Below are 19,028 nucleotides of genomic sequence, written 5' to 3'. Positions count from 1 at the left end.
AGGGATTTTCCTAGAGCATACCATGATGAGACAACAAAGATCTCGTAGGGAGGGACTTATATAAAGCCGTCCAAAGGAAGAATGTCACCTTCTTAGGATCAGAAATATGTCACACTCACTTTCAAGAGTTATTGTATGCTATATTCTAAACAAAATAAAGTCTATTGAGCCTGTTATAACCATCTTGAGCAATATAGATACCATTTAAATTGTCTTTCCAGATTAACCGTTTATGTACTAGATAATTCAAATAAATGGGAAGCGCTTTCACGCATTCACAAAAAACTGGAGAAATATTAGTATATAATGATTTGAAATTCCAATTCTCATCCATGTAAACATCATTTATTCCCATTTTCAAATCTTGGATATCCACTTAGAGAATCTGCTCCGCTAATTTTTTACCTCATACCACTTGGAAAACTAGAAAGAGGAGTTCACGTTCTCCAATTTAAATTCAAAATCAACTTTTAGAGAAGAGAGAAATTTCATAATTGCATTCCTACTAACCGATTATATTTTTTCATATTAAGGAACATTTCATCACTTGTGTATTTGTGCTTCAAAAATTGCTCTCATATGGAATCAAAATCTTGGTGGAGACCCCAAACCAACTTATCCAACATAGAATTATTGACCTCTATTGTTTTTTGGGTCACAAGACCACCTAGATTGTTGGGCTTAGTGAATTTATTCAAGCCAATGAGATGCACACTAGAGTTTGAATCAATGTTTTAAAAATTGGACCGAGGCGGTCGGTCGAACCAGAAATCGGAGGGGTCACTGTTCTAGTTTGACTGCTGGACCGAGTATTCTATTGAACTGTCGGGAACTACGAAAATCGGTAAAAATTGGTAAAAATCAATGAACCAACGATTTTGGAAAACTGGTGACTTAAATGCATGTATTTTTTTGACATAATGATACTATTTTGATAGTTTCAAAAATAAAATAAAATTCTTCAAATTTTTTTTTAATTTAGTTAGACTTTATTCAAAACTTATTTGAAACAATTTTTCCTTATTTGCAATTAGACCTCGTTCAAAATTTATTTAGATTTGTATTTTTGTATTATTTTATTGTGTGCGATGATTATATTTAGAATTTAAATTTAAATAATGAACATATGAAATTCTGATATTTTGAAACTTTGTTGGTGTCGTGATATTTTTAATGACCGAGTCATCTAAATCGACGGATTTAATAAATATATGTGAAATTCTGGTTACGGAAGACTCAAATGTCATATAAGGATGTCTTGACATCTGATCTGACATTATAAAAACAGACAAGGTAGGAATACAACTAACAGTGCAGGAAAGCAATAAAAGCACAACAGAATTGTTTACCCAGTTCAGTATACAACAATACCTACTCTGGGGGATATCAGGCCAGGAATGAGATTCACTATCAGAATTGTTTACCCAATTCGGTATACAACAATACCTACTTTGAGGTATACAACAATACCATCTAAACACGGAAGTATGTTTTATCACAAAATGCAGCCAATCAAGAACAACTACAAACCCCCCTTTGGCAAATTTTTGGCTAAAACAACTTGTCATCATATCAGAGATCACATGCAGCAAAGAACACATCACACAGCCAATCATGCAAAATAGCTAATACATTACCAATTAACATAACCTTTATACTACCGCATCAGAATTACTTCATATATAACTCCATACAACTTCATCAAAAGAAGAATAGTTATTCACAGACACATATGTTCTAGAGTGATACTTCTCCCCCTCTTTGGCTAGAAAGTTGCCAAAGCAACAAAGGTACTCAGAGTATGATTACAGACCATCAGCAGTGGAACAAACAAAATTAGAACATGAGTTAAAACATCTACCCCCCCTAAAGCTCACAAAAATAGATGGATACTTCTTCCCCTTTTTAGCCATAATTGGACAACCATCCAGTACACAACTCTTCAAGCAACAGCAGCAGGAGCTCAGTAGTATAAAGAACCATTTTCAACAAGCTCTTTCCCCAAAGCCTCAACAACAAATGAATTAGGTAACTTCCGTTGCAACATCCCTGATCACCTCATTCCAAAGCCTAAGCACATCCTCTTTTATGTTGGATTCTGATTACATTCCTTTTAGCACTAACCACAGTTGCCCTTCACAACCTCCAGAGAAACACATCAGCACAAGCTAGCTTTACACAGCTAAATCAACACATCAGACTTAAGAACAATCATCCGCACATAGTAGTCAAATGTCACAACAGGTTGTTTGACATTACATCCTCATCAGAAGACACCTACTCTGCACAAGTTTGAACAACATGCAAGCCTTAACTCCCCTGACAAGAACAACTAATGCTCCTTCTGTAGATGAGCACTTGACACCAAATGAAAACACAAAGAGATTGCCACATTCTCAACATGAAGAACTGCCAATTCTTACACTTATTGACCATAATCTCACCATGTTTATTTCAGATACATGGTCTGCCAAGTCTTTCCATAACAAATGTCTTTGGTTTACTTGCTGCACAAAATAAAGACTGCCACAATCTTTTACTTTCAGTAGAAGAAACCTCCTTATCTTTAGCTATTCTGATCAGATCACACTGTCTAACATCAAACTTCTGTCCTTATAGTCACTAACAGTTAGTGAAGTTTTCATCATGAGAGTAATCATGTATTGCCAAAACATACTACTACCACCAAGATCAGAACCTGCCCATTCTAATCCACACTATGTCAGAACTGCCACTTCAGACAATAATGTTGCTTCTTCAAACTTCACATGCACAATCCTAGACATTCTTCCAGACTAACAACACACAGTGATGTTGTTACATCATGTAGGACAACAGCTTCACATCATAGACAAAAGATCACACCTTTTGAAACAGTGAATTTAGAAACCTGATTCGCACCCATGCATCAGATAATTACCCAGCTCTCGACAAGGTCTTTACCATCAGTCACATGCACATCTTCATCAGATCAGACTCACACCTAGTTGCCGACAAGATATTTGTCATCAAATTAAAATTCACACAAAAACAGCAGATGATATTTTCTTTTTCTTTCATACACTTCTGATACAGTCAGCTAATAAGACCACCTCTGATTGTCATACTTCAGAGCACCACATTCAAACTTCTCAATCACTGTCACCCAGAAAAAAAAAATTCTAAGCACACTTTTTGAATCAAAATGTTCATACTTCTCACACAAGGTATGAAATTGATCTGGCATCCTTCTTCATCACACTTGTGGTACTTGCTGAAGTAGCCAACACATTCCAGATTAGGTCAGTGGTTTGACCTTAATTTTACTCTGGATATACACCACTTACTTGGCTAAGGAGACAACAAAACCTCTAGAGATGATGTTCCAACATCCTTTGGGACATACACACAGAGTCCACCTGCCTTGGCTCTGAGATAATATACTGCTTCATTAAAAACTTCCATGTCTGCAACAATATACTTTTTCATCAACTTTCTCCTCCTTAACATTAGCCAATGCACATGAGGAAGAAATTACAAGACACTCCCCTTCAAACTGAGAATTGACACACCTTACACAACTTTCTATCCTAGAACATAAGAGGAGACTCAACTTATAAACATGCTCACTTGAACCATCCATTTACAAATATAAGGAACTAGACCTCTATATTGGACGACTCTATTTATTTAGATTTGTATTTTAAACTTGACCTCTATATTAAATTTGAACCATCCATTTATTTAGATTTGTATTTTTGTATTACTTTATTGTGTGTGATGATTATATTTAGAATTTAAATTTAAATAATGAACATATGAAATTCTGATATTTCGAAACTTTGTTGGTGTCGTGATATTTTTAATGACTGAGTCATTTAATTCGACGAATTTAATAAATATATGTGAAATTCTGGTTACAGTAGACTCAGATGTCATATAAGGATGTCTTGACATCTGATCTGACATTATAAAAACAGACAAGGTAGGAATACAACTAACAGTGCAGGAAAGCAATAAAAACACAACAAAATTGTTTACCCAGTTCGGTATACAACAATACCTATTCTGGGGGAATACCAAGCCAAGAATGAGATTCACTATCAGTAGTCTTAATTTGAAGTTGAACTTCTCCATTCACAACTTCTCACTTAAACTTTACCCAATGCAATCTCTACATAGGTTCTTCCTAGATATGGAATATCTCGATTCCACTCCCAATCACCTCAATAATGTTGTACAATTCTCCAATCCCAGGAGCTGTAACAATGGCATAATCACCAACATTCTAAATACACAAACAAACATAACTTGAAGTTACTTACAAGCTTTTTCCAAGAACAAAACTGCACTCATTGATTCACAGCTTCAAAGTGAGTAAAATAAACCTCTTGCCTACAGGCTTCGAGGCACAAATTAGTGACCATCCCACAATCCGGGTGGTTCACTTACATGTCTAACCCTAACGATTACATCTTTCTAAAACCTACTTGCCCACTAAACTAGGTTACACAACTTCCTATTTATAACCTATTCCCAACTGGACTTGGGCCTTTAATCACAACCTTATTTGCTGTTACAAATCAAAATAAAAATTATGCTAAATAAAAGATTTTTAATCATAAGTTTTCTAAATTATCTCCATAACTAGAAACTGCATAATCTTCGATATTCTGACTTAATTCTCTTGACCTTTAAACCTGTGCCACATAGGATTGCATAATATTCCATATAGAATATTATGCATATGTTGAGCACATGCTCAATCTTTATATTCCAGCTCAGCAGGTGCGATGTCATGAGTTTTTACATATGACATCTCATAAGACATGTTGTCACAGAGCATGTCTCAATATTCCATATGACATATTCTTGCTATACCCTATTTTGTACAAATCGTAGCAAACACTATTCTTCACTTCAATTCTCTACTTCTGAAAGTATGACTAACAGTCTTCTGTTATGCAGATCCTGGGCCTTGGGCATAAAGAACATAAATTAGGGTGCTAAAAATTAGCCCATGGCTCATTCTGTTACTGATATACAATCAACACAATAGTTAGTTTCCTAAAATAAAGCCTGAGATTAATAAGGAAAATTAACAGAAAACATAACAGCCTATGCTGTCAGATACCGATGTCACAACATTCAGCTTGACATCCAATAAAATCTGTATTAGCTAACCATACAATTTCTGCAGTACATTGTACATGCATGTCATGACATCAGTCAAGTCATCTAAACACGGAAGTATGTTTTACCATAAAATGCAGCCAATCAAGAACATCTACAATATGGTTGTGTGTGATCGAACCACTGAGTCACGAGTTATCTGGTTTAATTCAGTTTAGTCATGCGGTTTAACTAGAAACTCAATGGTTCAGTCAATGAAATTGTGATCCAGTATACTCACTGGTTTGATGACTGGCCTAGTTTTTAAAACATTAGTTTAAATTACCTTTCCATAAAAAATTCCTAGACATCCTATTGATAAAATCACAAGTTGGTCGACATAACTAGTCCACCTGCATATAATAATTTGGGATGGAATTCAAGACAAACCTAACCAGAGTTAAACGACCACCGATGCAAATACATCTTCAAACTATACGCCTTCTCAAGTTAGGATTTGACTTCACTAACCATATTACACCATTTGACTTCTTTTCTTCTGATAGATCAACTAACTCCCAAGTTTTTTTTCTTCTCAATAGATTTTAATTCCTCCTTCATAACACAAATCCATTATGAATCACTCGGGGCCTTTTCTATTTTAATGGGTTTGGTTTCGGACATAAGTGCAAAATGGACGAAATCATGATCATAATTAACTTTTTTATCTAAAAAATACTCACAATCTTTGAGTCTTAGAGGAAAACCTCTTTGCCTTGTTGATCTTTTTACATTCTCTTGAATTTGGGCTTCAAGGGGGGATTTTTTTGCATTATCAAACTCTATCAAATTTGAATTTCGCTGCTCTAACCAATTACAGCTTTTTTGTAAGCAGATATAGGGTGCTATAACTCCTTTATTTTGTCAAAAACGATGTTTCGACTGGTCGCAATCCTTATGTTTTTTTGCATCATACAACTTGTGAGTTGTGACCACCAGTAGAGTGATACCCTACAAGTATCACGTATTATCCCTTATCATTCAACTTCTTTCTAAGTTGTCCCAAACCATGTTAATGCGCTACGGAATCGAACACTTTCAAGTGATTCAGATTTAGTTTAAATCCAGACCATGCCTCCTTTGGTGTTATCTTCTTAAGCTTTGTTCTTGGACATCTATTCAACAAGTAGGTAGTTGTGGATAACGCTTTTTCCAATAACTCTTTTAACAAGAAGCAAATGTATTTGTATGATATATATAAATTTTGACATGATCTTATGACATAAAGTAGTTTTGGGTATTTACGAGTAGAACATGCTTATGGTTTCTCCTAACTATCCATATTGATGAAAAAACTAACATAAGTCATTGTTAAACTATCGTACTATCCTTGGAAAATTAGAACTACAATTTTTTAAGGATAGGATTTTAAGATTATAACACAACCTTCAAATTGTTTGAGGCAGTCTTACACCTTGGCATTTTTTTCTAACTTTATTGGTTTTGTCAGGTTTCAATTTTTCAAAAATTCATTTTTGGCGTGTAAAAAATGTTAGAAGTAATTAATATTCAAAACTCTGCATTAGTCAGAGCCTTCACTTGAGTAAACTCAACAACACCAATTTCATTCCTCAAATGGATTAAATATTTAGTCTTGACAGCTTTAGTTAGCACATCTGCAAGTTGCTTCTGAGTTCTACAGTGCATAACTTATAATACTCTATTATGAATTTGATTCAATAGAAAATGATACTTCGTGTCAATGTGCTTGCTCCTTCCATGCAACATTGAATTCTTGCCAAGGCTTATAGCTGCTTTGTTGTCAATCATCAGCTTCAGAGGCTTTCTTATGTTGATCTTCACATCCCACAATAAGTTTATAATCCAAACAGTTTTACATGTAGACAAAGCATATGCAATGTACTCAGCTTCACAAGTTAACAAGGCATCAACAAGTTTCTTCTTGTAGCACCAAGAAATAAGATCTCCCAAACTCTTGAAAAATATCCATAAGTACTTCTTCTTTCAACTCTGTCTCCACACCAATTAGAGTCTAAATAACATGTCATCTTTGAGTCAAATTTAACACTAGAAGGGAACAACACTCTATACCTGAGAATCCTTTTAATGTACCTCAGTATCCTGACAGCAGCTTAGTAATATGAACAATTTGGTTTATTTACATACCTACTCACCATTCCAACTGCATAGTAAATGTCAGGTATACGGGTACAAAGATATCTCAATGAGCCAATTAATTGTTTAAAATTTGTAGCATATATATCATCACCCTCAACATCATAATGCAACTCTTGTGATTCACTTAAGCAGGTGTAATTGTTGTCTTGCAATTTGTCAGCTCAAATCTCCTCAAAAGCTCAAGTTCATACTTCAGCTAATGAAAAATGATACATTTCTAATAGTACATAATCTACATCCCTTGAAAATTTACCATATTTCTCAGATCAGTCATCTCAAACTCATTCTTCAGTACCTTCTTGAACTTTATTATCTCATATGAACAACTTTTCGTTAGCAATATGTCATCAACATATAGACACACCAGAATCATATTGCTTTCAGAGGTATGTTAAACATAAACCCTATTCCATCTCAAATTTTATGAATCCTTAAAGCTTGAAAAATGAATCAATTTTCAGATTTCAAGCTCTAGGAGCTTGTTTCAGTCCATACAATGATTTATACAACTTGTACACCATCCCTTCATGATTCATTTTCACAAATCCAAGAGGTTGTGACACATAAACTTCCTCTTGTAAAGGACCATTTAGAAATGAAATTTTCACATTTAAATGCATCAAAGGCTAATTTCTAATAGCAACTATAAAAATCATCTATTCGATTGTTTCATGTCTAGCTACATGTGCAAACACCTCAAAGTAATCTAACCCAGACTTATGTAGAAATCCTCTAGCTAGCCTTGCTTTATGTTTGCCAATTGATCCATATGAATTAAACTTTATCTTGAAAACCCATATGACACTGATGGTTTTCTTCTCCTTTGGAGAGTGTAGAACATGATACAAGCGTGGATATATTAAGCCTTAGTGTCTTTTCTACGAGTTTCTTTATGGAGTCCCCCATTTTGAGGCTAAAGAACATTCTGATACTTATATAAAGTAGCAATATGAAGTTGAATTTGTATCATGACACATGAATTATGTAGTTTTGGGTCTTCTTGGTCATGATCATTTATTTAAATGGTGTTCATTATTCTATGTTGTTTGGTTTTGAAGATATTTTTGTTAATATTTGAATGAATCATGTTTTTATTTACTTTTTATGTTGATATTATGATTTTTTATGGCTTTTTATTTTCTAAAAAATTTAAAATGTAGTGGGAGTTATAAACCTCTGTGGTTAACCTTAAACCGTCGCATGAAGCCTTGAAGATCAAACACCAAAGGAAAGTCTCGCAACTATATTTGAAAAATGAATTCAAACTGAAGTTCACAAAGGTTTGTAATTGTTTTTACTTGCGATTTATGAAACTTTCCTCCCCGTCACGATTGATAACTAAAATTAGAGTGGCAGTTTTAACAACTATCGTATTACACCCTAACTTTCCTCCCCGACACACGTTTTTGCAAAAGTTACGCAACTGCCGTTCCTTCCAATTTTTGGCGGTTCAAACCACCATAACATGCCAAATCTAACTGTCACAATTTTTATGAATCCTTATCAAACCCATGCTTGCATCTTTAACTACTTTAAGTACATTGATTGATTTTCTTTATGAATGCATCTTTACTATGCTAAATATTATGTTTCCTTTATGATATTTTACACTTGTCATCATGTTACATCTTTATCATGTTGAGTATTTGTTTTGTTCCTCTCAATTGTCATGCTAAATATCTGTTATGTTCTTCACAATTTACATCATCTAAACAAAAACCTATTACCTACAAATTAAACAAGATTTCACATGTTCAATTTCATCAACAATGTAATCAAATTGAGGAGTAAGAGATCTTAATACCTTCTCAATGATTAATTGTTCAGAAAGAGTTTCTCCACAAGATTTCATCTCATTTGTGATCAAAACCATTCAAGAAATGTAATCAGGTACCTTCACATTGTTCTGCATATTGAGATTCTCATATTGCTTGCGTAGAGACTGAAGTTTCACCTTCTTCACGGATGCATCACCGTCGTAGCACTATGCTAATATGTCCCACACAACATTCGCCGTCGTTGAATCAACAATTTTCTCAAACACATTCACATCCACACACTGATGGATATAGAACAACACTTTCTAATCTTTCTTCCTCGCATCTCTTTGTGCATTTCTCTGTTCCTTTGTCACTTCTGCTGCAACCGCAACGTAACCTTCGGTGACGAGATCAAGAATGTCTTGAGAACCAAACAACACACACATCTGAATCATCCACCGATTCCAATTATTTTTATCAAACACTAAAATCTTGGTATTCAAGTTGTTTTCGGTATTCATCATTATTCGTGTGCAATAAAACGCACTCAGATCTCACAAAACACTTATGTTTCCTGATCCCATAAAATCAAGAAATGCAGTCCTATTACGACTCGGATCGTGATTTGAATGTGAATTCAAGTAACAAAATAAATCACATACGCCTCACGTTCAATCGTGTTTCCCTGTGAATCTAGTAGGAGCTCTAGATACCAATTGTTGGTGCACAAGGTTTAAGATGAAGATAAAGATGGAAGAAGAGAGAGAAGAGAGAAACGAGAGAAAGTAGATCTCAAAAATGTGAAAAATTGGTTACAACAAACTTGTTAAGAAAGAAACTCTATTATGAATTCTCTTACAAAATTACTTGCACCAAGGTGTTTAAATACACCAATGAATATAAACTACGTTGAACTTCTGAACAACAATTTTTTACAAAGAGGCTCAGAAGCTACTGCTTCTAACTAACAACAACTTCTGAATATGAATGATTTATAACATTAAAATGAAACCTTCTGAGTACATAATCTCCATCCCTATAAATCTACCATATTTCTTAGATCAGTCATCTTAAACTCATTCATCAACACCTTCTTGAATTTGATTATCTCACATGAACAACTCATTGTTAGCAATATGTCATCAACATAGAGACACATCAGAATCATATTACTTTCAGAAATATGCTGAACATAAACCCCATATTTCATCTCACATTTCCTGAATCCTTAAAGCTTGAAATATGAATCAATTTCCATATTCCGAGCTTTAGGAGCTCGTTTTAGGTCATACAAGGCTCTATGCAACTCGTACATCATCCTTTCTTGATTCTTTTTCACAAATTCAAGAGGTTGTGACATATAAGCTTCCTCTTTTAAAAGACCATTTAGAAATACAATGTCATATCTAAATGCCATATAGGACAATTTCTATTAGCAGCTATAGCAATCACTAACCTGATTGTTTCATGTATAGCTACAGGTGCAAATACCTCAAAGTAATCTCTTTGATATTTCTGTAGAAACCCTCTAATTACTAACATTGCTTTGTGTTTGCCAATTGATCCATCTGGCTTCAGCTTTATCTTGAAAATCCATCTAACACTTATGACTCTCTTTTCCTTTTAAAGCTCAGCCAATTCTCAATTCTTGTTTCTGTCTATAGCCTCAAGTTATTCTTTCATGGCCTTCTGCCACAATTTCTTCTTGAGAGATTCATTGATGCTGACAGGTTCATAATCTGCTAACATGACACACTGAATGATTTCTTCTAGAGCAATATCATCTTCTGGACTTCCTTCAAAAGTTGGATCACCTTCAGAAGCTCTATTTTTAGAAGGTCTACCTTCAAAGACATGATTATTATATTTTTGTAAATAATATAATAATTTATATTATTATTAAAATACATTTTAAATATAAGTCATCAAATAAAAATAATTAAAAATGACATGTAACTAATTTGTGTATACGTGGCAATGACACATCATCAAATAGATTATCATGTCATTAAAAATTGATCATAAATTAAAAAGGGAGAAAAGTCCTGAAAAAAAATAAAATTGAAGAATCCAAAAAAACAGAATTTTAAAATAAGAAAATCAAAACTTAAAAAAAATAAAAATAAGAGAACCAAAGAAAAGGGGATGTACACTCAGTGTAAATTATTATCTTTGTACTTTGTTTCAGACATCCATCACCAAAAAAAAAAAACATCAAACCATAATTTGGTGGTTGGAAACATTGAAGGTTATATTATATGAGATGAGATGAGAATGATCCATAAAAATTTTACAATTATAATTATATATGGATGTTAGTGGCTAAGGTTGAGGAGCCTTAATTTAGGACCAAGCAAAAGAAAGAGGTGTTGAAAGAGGAAGACGTGGCAGAAACGGTGCCTATGCTGATGTTACTATGTTAGTTAGTTCCAGTTGGAGGAAACTTAGAATCAATATCATATCATATCATTTCATGGCTTCTTTGTTTCATCCAACTTCAACTGCAATCTGTTTCTTCTATCCCTCAAAACCCACCTTTCAACCACACAATTTTTCTTTATTAACTAACACTAACACTAATCGTTTCAACATAAACTCTCTCACAAAGTGTAATGCATTTTTGGACAATGTTGTTGATGTGGACCACTTTCCTTCTATCATCCAATCAGGAATACTGCAGTTTCAAGAATTACCAGATATGCAAAGATGGGAGTTTCTTCTGTTTGGTGGACTTATATGGATATACTTAACTTCAAGACCCGGTGTTCTTATTGGTGCCATTGATGCTTACCTTCTTGCTCCTCTTCAACTTGGTTTTGATAATCTATCTGGAAAGAGAAATTTGAAGACACGTGATTTTCTTGTTGGAGATAAAATTGGTGAAGGCTCCTTTGGTGTTGTTTATTCTGGTGTTTTGGTCCCAAAGAATGTGCTCGATGGAGAGGCCAACAACAAGGGAAGAACCAAGGCTGCACTGTTGGATCCCAAAGCCAAAGATAAAGTCATTCTTAAAAAGGTATCATAAACCCTTACTTGCTTTCTTCATTGTAGGACATAGTGACAACACACATAATCTTAGAAATGTATATGTTTCATAGTTTTTGCAATGTGAATTCTTCAAGTCCAACGGCCTATTGCATCTTAAGGTGTTTTAGCATTAGATACTCTAATAGAAGGCGTGTTTAGTGTCTGACACCGAAACAACATTGACACATGTAATTATATAAAACCATCAATGAGCCTTTGCCTATTCGGTAACAACTTTAGTTTAGGAAGAAAGAATTGTTGATTCCTAACCTGTTCTATGTTCTTCGCTGTTTGCGGCTGACTAATTGAATATACAGGTTAAGGTTGAAATTCGAGGGGCTCAAGAATTTGGTGAATTTGAGGAATGGTTTAACTACAGGTTATCTAGAGCAGCACCTGAAACATGTGCTGAGTTTCTTGGAAGTTTTGTGGCTGATAAAACAAACTCAAAGTTTACAAAAGGTGGAAAATGGCTTGTTTGGAAATTTGAGGTGCCGTGCTTCATATTTCTATTGCATTAACAATAATACCCTTAGAATTAGGTGGTTTTAAATTGTTATATCTTGATTAATCATATTAGTCTCGTTTGTTCCTTCCTTGACATGCATTAATTGGAGAGGTGTTTTCTGTATCACAGGGAGATCTTACTCTTGCCGATTACATGAAGGGGCGTAGCTTCCCTTCAAACTTAGAATCTGTCATGTTTGGACGTGTCTTGGAAGGTGTAGACTCTTTTCGACGAAATGCATTGATCATCAAGCAAATCATGCGCCAGATAATTACTTCTCTTAAGAAAATTCACGATACAGGCATTGTTCATAGAGATATAAAGCCAGCCAACTTAGTGGTCACGAAACGGGGGCAGATTAAACTTATTGATTTTGGTGCAGCAACAGACCTTCGGATCGGAAAGAATTATGTTCCCGACCGCACCCTTTTGGATCCCGATTATTGTCCGCCAGAACTATATGTGCTCCCAGAAGAAACACCAAGTCCTCCACCTGCGCCAATTGCTGCTTTCTTTTCACCAATCCTATGGCAGGTTGGATTACTTATCATGTAATCAAAGTTAAGATATGATCTGTATATACTGATTGAATTAACCTCTCTCTTGTCGGTTTCAGTTAAACAGCCCTGATCTGTTTGATATGTATTCCGCTGGGATTGTACTCATGCAAATGGCAATACCAACTTTAAGGTCTCCAGCTGCTTTGAAGAATTTCAATTTGGAATTAAAAAACTGTGGTTATGATTTGAAAAAATGGAGGGAGTATACTCGCCTGAGGCCCGACTTCCAAATTCTTGATAGTGAATCTGGTAGAGGGTGGGACTTAGCAACAAAGCTTATCTCTGAGAGAGGTCCATTAAGAAGAGGACGCTTATCTGCTGCTTCGGCTTTGAGACATCCTTATTTTCTTCTGGGAGGTGATCAGGCAGCTGCAGTTCTTTCAAAATTAAGCCTAAGTAGAAAGTGACCGGCATGTTAATGTGAGTATATCCGATTTATAGTTGAAAATTATTGGCTGGTGCACTTGATACCATTGAAACTTTTGATTGAGAGCGTGTTTGGTGTTTGACACATATTGTTAGATACCAGCTTAACACCAATACATGTGATTTCATCAAAAAAATTAATTTTCTCAAATTATTATACCTGGGGAAGTTTATGTCTGAAAGAAGGAAGTATTTTTGCTGTACGGTTTTTTTGCAAGAGCATTTATGGTTACTTATAAGGCTTAATCAACCTTCCCTCATGGTGTCTTTGTATACATTTCTTCAATGTTCTTGTTTTTTATGTTTTATGTGTATTGATTTTGGATCATTAGAAAATCAACATGAACAGGAACAACTATAGAGATGCAAAGCATCTAGTTTATTGAAGACTCAATAATCATATATTTATTGCCATGTTAATAACATGCTTTAGGATAGTCATTGAATAAGAATGGAATCTTTACAATGTGGGTGACATCTGACCAAACAAGTGATGAGGAAAATACGGTTTGATTTGAATCTTCCATAAGAACAGTGACAACAAATGATTGTTTTGCATTTAATAATTTGAATGTGAGAAGTTTAGGTTCCACACTAATCTTGATGTTTGGAGTTGGGATGATGGTAGCCCTGTAGCTTAAGTTGGGTTAGGTAACATTTGTAAGTAATCAATGGAAGCCCCACTGCAACTTGAACTTTCTCCACTAATTTGGTTAATGTAGCTAGCATTATAAGTAATCTCACCTGCAAGATCATCATAAGTACCATATACTTGTTTTGTTGTGGTCATGATGGAAGACGAAGACTTGATATCTGCAGATGATCAGTCTGAATAAAATGATTTCACATTCGTAGCAACTGTAACATGGGACACGCCATAGAGGTTCCCTGTAGTAGGTTGTATTTGACATTTCTTGTGTCACCCTCATACTCTGATGGTGGCACTTATATCTGATTTCGTAATTGCAGGAAGCATACGATTAGGGCCACGAGAAGAGAATAGACAACTCTAGGAGTAACTGTGATGTGGAAGATCTCACTCTTCAAAATTATTTAGCTATAAGATATTGGGTGGAATTTGTGTAAGATGGAGTTGGATCAAAGTTCTTTGATTGGAATTTAAGCAAAGGCGTGTGAGTGACACGAGAAAATTTATTGAATTCGTCAGTAAAATTATGAATTGAACCAATTGCACAATTCTCTTTAGCCAAACTTCCACTCCCTAGACTTCCATGCAAAACAGGCTTACCGTTCACCATATTTTTCTCTATACAATCGCAATTTTCAAGGGCTCTATATTCTCTCGAGCAAGTTTGAGCATTATGCAAAGCTATTGAAATTTTCTGTCATTTAAAAGGACAGTATTAATTGGCTTACCAATCAAAGTTTTTCCATTTCTAAGAATGAGCTTGTCAATGAATTGACGAGATCTATGGTAGTTGCAACAATACTAAATAGCTAAATGATATTGCTGCAAGTGCAAGCTTTATATCTGTTGTAACAAACAATATCAATTAACAATGTAAATATGTGAGAAAGAGAGAGTTTCTTGATCAAGTTTGTTGTAATGAACTGTTGCAGCAATAAACTCCCCATAATATTTAGTTCCACTGTTGTTCACATCCGCCTGAAACAGCTCAAACATTTCAGCTGAACAGAAGACAATCAGAATTTATTTTTCATGAATATAAGTTGCAGTTCAGAAAGAAAAGTTGAGTCTTTGTAAAGGGTGAATGATTAGTTCCTGGTTTCTATATCATATATAGACATTGTTCACCAATGTCTAATGTCAACTCCACTGTCAAAATGACGCAAACACAACCGATCAATTCAAGCAAAGTATAGCCTAGAGCGCATCTTCACCAAAGATAGGTGATGAGGCATTTATAAGATAATGACTCGTAAGAATCCAGATTCAAGAGTCTTGAATGGGCACAAAAATCATAGATTTATGGTATGCAACAAGCCTAATTACTTATGCATGTATCAGGACACAAGACCTATCATTTTCTTCATTACCAAATATATCTCAAACCAGCAATTTCCTCCTAGAATAGACTTTCAGCAATTACCTAAGAAAATACCATAACAAGCAACCATGTCAAACAACTATAACTAAAGTTACTTGGTTTGAATCACACAATAAACAATCTCACTTCATGTATTATTAATTTGGAAATAATTTGAATACAATTGAGTATGTACGATAAGGCTACGTAATTTGGAAATAATTTGAATACAATTGAGTGTATACAATAATGCTTGAGGAGAACCTCAGGATCAACATAATATGGGCTGCCAACTGCATCAGTGACAACTTGACCTGAGGCAGCAAGAATTTTGGTCAACCCAGCCACCTTCCTCTCTGGATAATCCGATCAAACAACTCACATCCAGAACAAAGCTCCATAACAATATGAACATGAAGTGAATCCTCATAAGCACCGTTAATGGTAACAATATTCTTATGACCAGCCAAATGATGCATAATCTGAATTTCCCTCCTAACATCCTTCACATCCTCCTTAGAATAAGGGTCCTTTGGTGTTGTTTATTCTGGTTTTTTTGGTGCCAAAGAATGTGGTCGATCAAGAGGTGGACAAGAGGGGAAGATCCAAGGCTACACAGTTGATTCCCAAATCTAAGGATAAAGTCATTCTTAAAAAGGTATCATTAAACCTTATTTGTTGTCTAAATAATATTTAGTTAAAGAGTAAGTAGGATAGGATTCTCTTTAGAAATCACAGACTATGATATGATACACATGTCGACTCTATATACAAAATATAACCATCTAATCATGTTACATTTTCTTCCTTCGATATAAATATTGTCGGTCTTCTATTCATATTACATTTTCTTCCTTCATAAACAATAATATTTCTGGATGTCCTAAGATACTTATGACCAACACCATTTATAAATATGGATGTAACTGCACTTTATGTCACACAGCAAATAAAGTAAAGACACTATTGGCATCATTTTCTTACAAAACATAATATCATGACAAATCCTCGTATGTATGTATATTTTATAAGCTGTTGCATCATTTTCAAACTGAAGTTAAAGCTCATCGTCGTGATAGAGTACTTTTTGCAACACTTTTTTCTTGTTACAACCCCAATGACATCTCTCAGAGCATAGGGAGTTGAATAGAGCAAGCCTTGTGGATTGAAGAGATATCATGCTTGAAGTTGAAGGAGCTTTTGAGAGAACAATTGCGTAACCGTCGTCCATGTAATCCGTTCCATCTGGAAAGAACTGCCACAAAAGGCTTCCAGCACCACTACCTCCTTTCTTTGTTGAGTTTAGAATTGTCTTGTAAACTGTGTTTATAAGTGTATCTCTATATGTTGAATTATAACCTGGATCTTTTGCAGATACACCAAACTCACCAAAAACAACTGGCATTCCAAGATACTTTTCAGCGTCATCTATGTGGGATTCCATCCATGACTTCACAAATGGGATATGGCTATCATCAACTGATTGTGAAATCCTTCAATCATGTCATTCATTCATTCTTAGTTAGTTAGAAAATGTTCTATAGAAGACTTCAAATTTTTTTAATGTTAATAGAAGTTCTGTTCTATGATGATAACTTACCAAGAGTCTGGATATATGTGAACAGAAGCGAAATCGACGCCTAGAACCTGGTGGTTTCTTATAAAATCAGTTCCAACTTGTTGAGCAAGTGTATTTGGGTTGAACTGAAATCTTTGAGGTGTTGAGGGTCCATAAAATCCTTCTAGGCCAATCTCCACTAGGTGTTTTGGATCAACACTTTTCACATAGAATGCCATCTCTTGTATCCATTCCTAGAGAATATATAATTCAATCGTGTGCGAAAATTAATATCGTGGAAAAAACTATTAATTGAATTGAATGTAGTACTCGTTATTATGTTTCAATTTCAGTTTGAAAGAGTTCAATCTAACTAACTCTCTTGGTTATGTTTGAAATCTTCAAACTGAAAACCAAACACACGTATTATATTGTAAATTGCTTTTATTACGACATGACATTTTTCATGAAAAGCATATACCTGTAACTTATCACCCGAGGAATCAGAGGTGCATCGAGGTTCATTCATTAATTCCCAAGCAAAAATAGTTGGATCATCCTTATAAGTGATATTTGTGAATGTGTTAACTCTATTGAGTACCGTCTATACAGCGACCGAGAAACAGTATATGAGCCAAATTAGTATAAAGAATCAAAAAGAAAAACAGGAATCATTAATTTTTAGGTACTTGAGAATTTGCAGCACATCAAAATTAAGTACTTACCTTAACATGGTCCTTGTAGTAGCCTATGAGGGTTGGATGTGAAAAAAAGTCATCATCCGAGGTCAAGTTAAGGCCAGCAGCATTACCCCACTTGACATATTGTGCTTTTCCACCATATGAGTCCCAATTGTTAACCAATGATAATATGAGTCTGATTCTGTATTTCTTTGCTTCACTCACTACAAAATCCAGAGCCTTGAACACCTCTTCATCATAAACTGATGGAGATTTCTGAAGGGCTCTCCACTGACCATCATTGAAGGCCCAAGTCCTACAAACTGACATACCAACAGAGGATGCATGTTTGAACACATCAGTGACCTTTCCTCTTGTGGACTCATCGGCGGCAAATACCATCATCCAGTAAGTGTTGAATCCGTTTACGTAAAATGGTTGTCCATTCACTACAAATTGGTTTCCTTTCTTTTGCACCATCTGCCATTCAGCCTCCTCCATTTCACTCCTTAAACCAAAAATCATACATATTTAATTAAGTGCCTTAAGTTTATTAGAATTAAGAGGTAGATAGAGGGGAAACGTCTGAATAATAATACATACCCATAAGTTAAGATGGTGTTTGGTATACTAACATAGCTCTCCCAGTCTTCATTTTGAGTGTCATGAAATGCAGTTGAGCTTAAGGTTTGAGTAAGAGTAGTGAGAAAAATGAGAACGGAAATAACACATAATCGGAATCCGTTGAGAGCTTCCATATGTTACCCGGGCAGTGTGTGTATGCATGTATTGGACCACATTGTGATTATATATATATTTGTGATGAAAAGCAGAAGAGTGGTGTGCAAGTTGAGATCAAGTTTAAGTCTAACTTTGAAGCGAAGAAAAGAATACATATGCATTCTGATGTGTTCCAAGGATATATATGAAATCAAAACAAGAGTAGGAGTAAAGCAGCAAAATTGTCAGTTCTAATTCCCAAGGTTCAAGTGGGTTCCACAAATAAGCCAAAAACAATACAAGAAGAGGGAGAATATGATAATAAAATCTTGTTTTCTTTTAAGTTATATGATTGGTGATTGTAACATGTAAGCATGGCGGGAAGGCAGTGCTCTCTGCACTACTCCTTTCAAGTAATTTCACTTGCCTTTTAAATGTAGAATTAAAATAAATAAAAAAACAGTTGGGGGGTATTGTTGTATTATGGGAA

General features: G+C 34.8%; 2 protein-coding genes and 1 pseudogene across 2 annotated transcripts; 1 reads left to right on the top strand and 2 right to left on the bottom strand.

The window, feature by feature from the left end:
• Window positions 1–11,284: 11,284 nt before the first annotated feature.
• Window positions 11,285–13,958, top strand: LOC131616063 (serine/threonine-protein kinase STN8, chloroplastic-like). Its single transcript, XM_058887292.1, has 4 exons — window positions 11,285–12,066; window positions 12,395–12,568; window positions 12,715–13,119; window positions 13,202–13,958. The coding sequence occupies exons 1-4, from the start codon at window positions 11,467–11,469 to the stop codon at window positions 13,550–13,552; spliced, it is 1,530 nt and encodes a 509-aa protein (XP_058743275.1). The 5' UTR covers window positions 11,285–11,466; the 3' UTR covers window positions 13,553–13,958.
• A 29-nt stretch (window positions 13,959–13,987) lies between these two features.
• On the bottom strand, window positions 13,988–16,059 carry LOC131619793 (subtilisin-like protease SBT4.13; annotated as a pseudogene).
• On the bottom strand, window positions 15,794–18,591 carry LOC131616064 (mannan endo-1,4-beta-mannosidase 6-like). Its single transcript, XM_058887293.1, has 5 exons — window positions 18,422–18,591; window positions 17,864–18,326; window positions 17,620–17,742; window positions 17,181–17,392; window positions 15,794–17,073 (listed from the first exon to the last, which is right to left on the bottom strand). The coding sequence occupies exons 1-5, from the start codon at window positions 18,574–18,576 to the stop codon at window positions 16,638–16,640; spliced, it is 1,389 nt and encodes a 462-aa protein (XP_058743276.1). The 5' UTR covers window positions 18,577–18,591; the 3' UTR covers window positions 15,794–16,637.
• Window positions 18,592–19,028: the final 437 nt, after the last annotated feature.

Source organism: Vicia villosa, linkage group LG7 (assembly GCF_029867415.1).
Source record: "Vicia villosa cultivar HV-30 ecotype Madison, WI linkage group LG7, Vvil1.0, whole genome shotgun sequence".
In the NCBI taxonomy this organism is placed as follows: Eukaryota; Viridiplantae; Streptophyta; class Magnoliopsida; order Fabales; family Fabaceae; genus Vicia; species Vicia villosa.
The sequence above is the reverse complement of the archived record's forward strand: the minus strand, read 5'-3'. Positions and strand labels throughout refer to the sequence as shown.

What these genes read in the sequence shown, in the direction of transcription:
- LOC131616064 (XM_058887293.1), bottom strand. Translation starts at nt 18,576, where the DNA reads ATGGAAGCTCTCAACGGATTCCGATTATGTGTTATTTCCGTTCTCATT. An exon ending in AACACCATCTTAACTTATGG is followed by an intron (nt 18,327 to 18,421) that starts GTATGTATTATT and finishes TTTTGGTTTAAG; the next exon opens with GAGTGAAATGGAGGAGGCTG. An exon ending in CACATATATCCAGACTCTTG is followed by an intron (nt 17,074 to 17,180) that starts GTAAGTTATCAT and finishes ACATGATTGAAG; the next exon opens with GATTTCACAATCAGTTGATG.
- LOC131616063 (XM_058887292.1), top strand. Translation starts at nt 11,467, where the DNA reads ATGTTAGTTAGTTCCAGTTGGAGGAAACTTAGAATCAATATCATATCA. An exon ending in ATAAAGTCATTCTTAAAAAG is followed by an intron (nt 12,067 to 12,394) that starts GTATCATAAACC and finishes TTGAATATACAG; the next exon opens with GTTAAGGTTGAAATTCGAGG. An exon ending in GGCTTGTTTGGAAATTTGAG is followed by an intron (nt 12,569 to 12,714) that starts GTGCCGTGCTTC and finishes TCTGTATCACAG; the next exon opens with GGAGATCTTACTCTTGCCGA.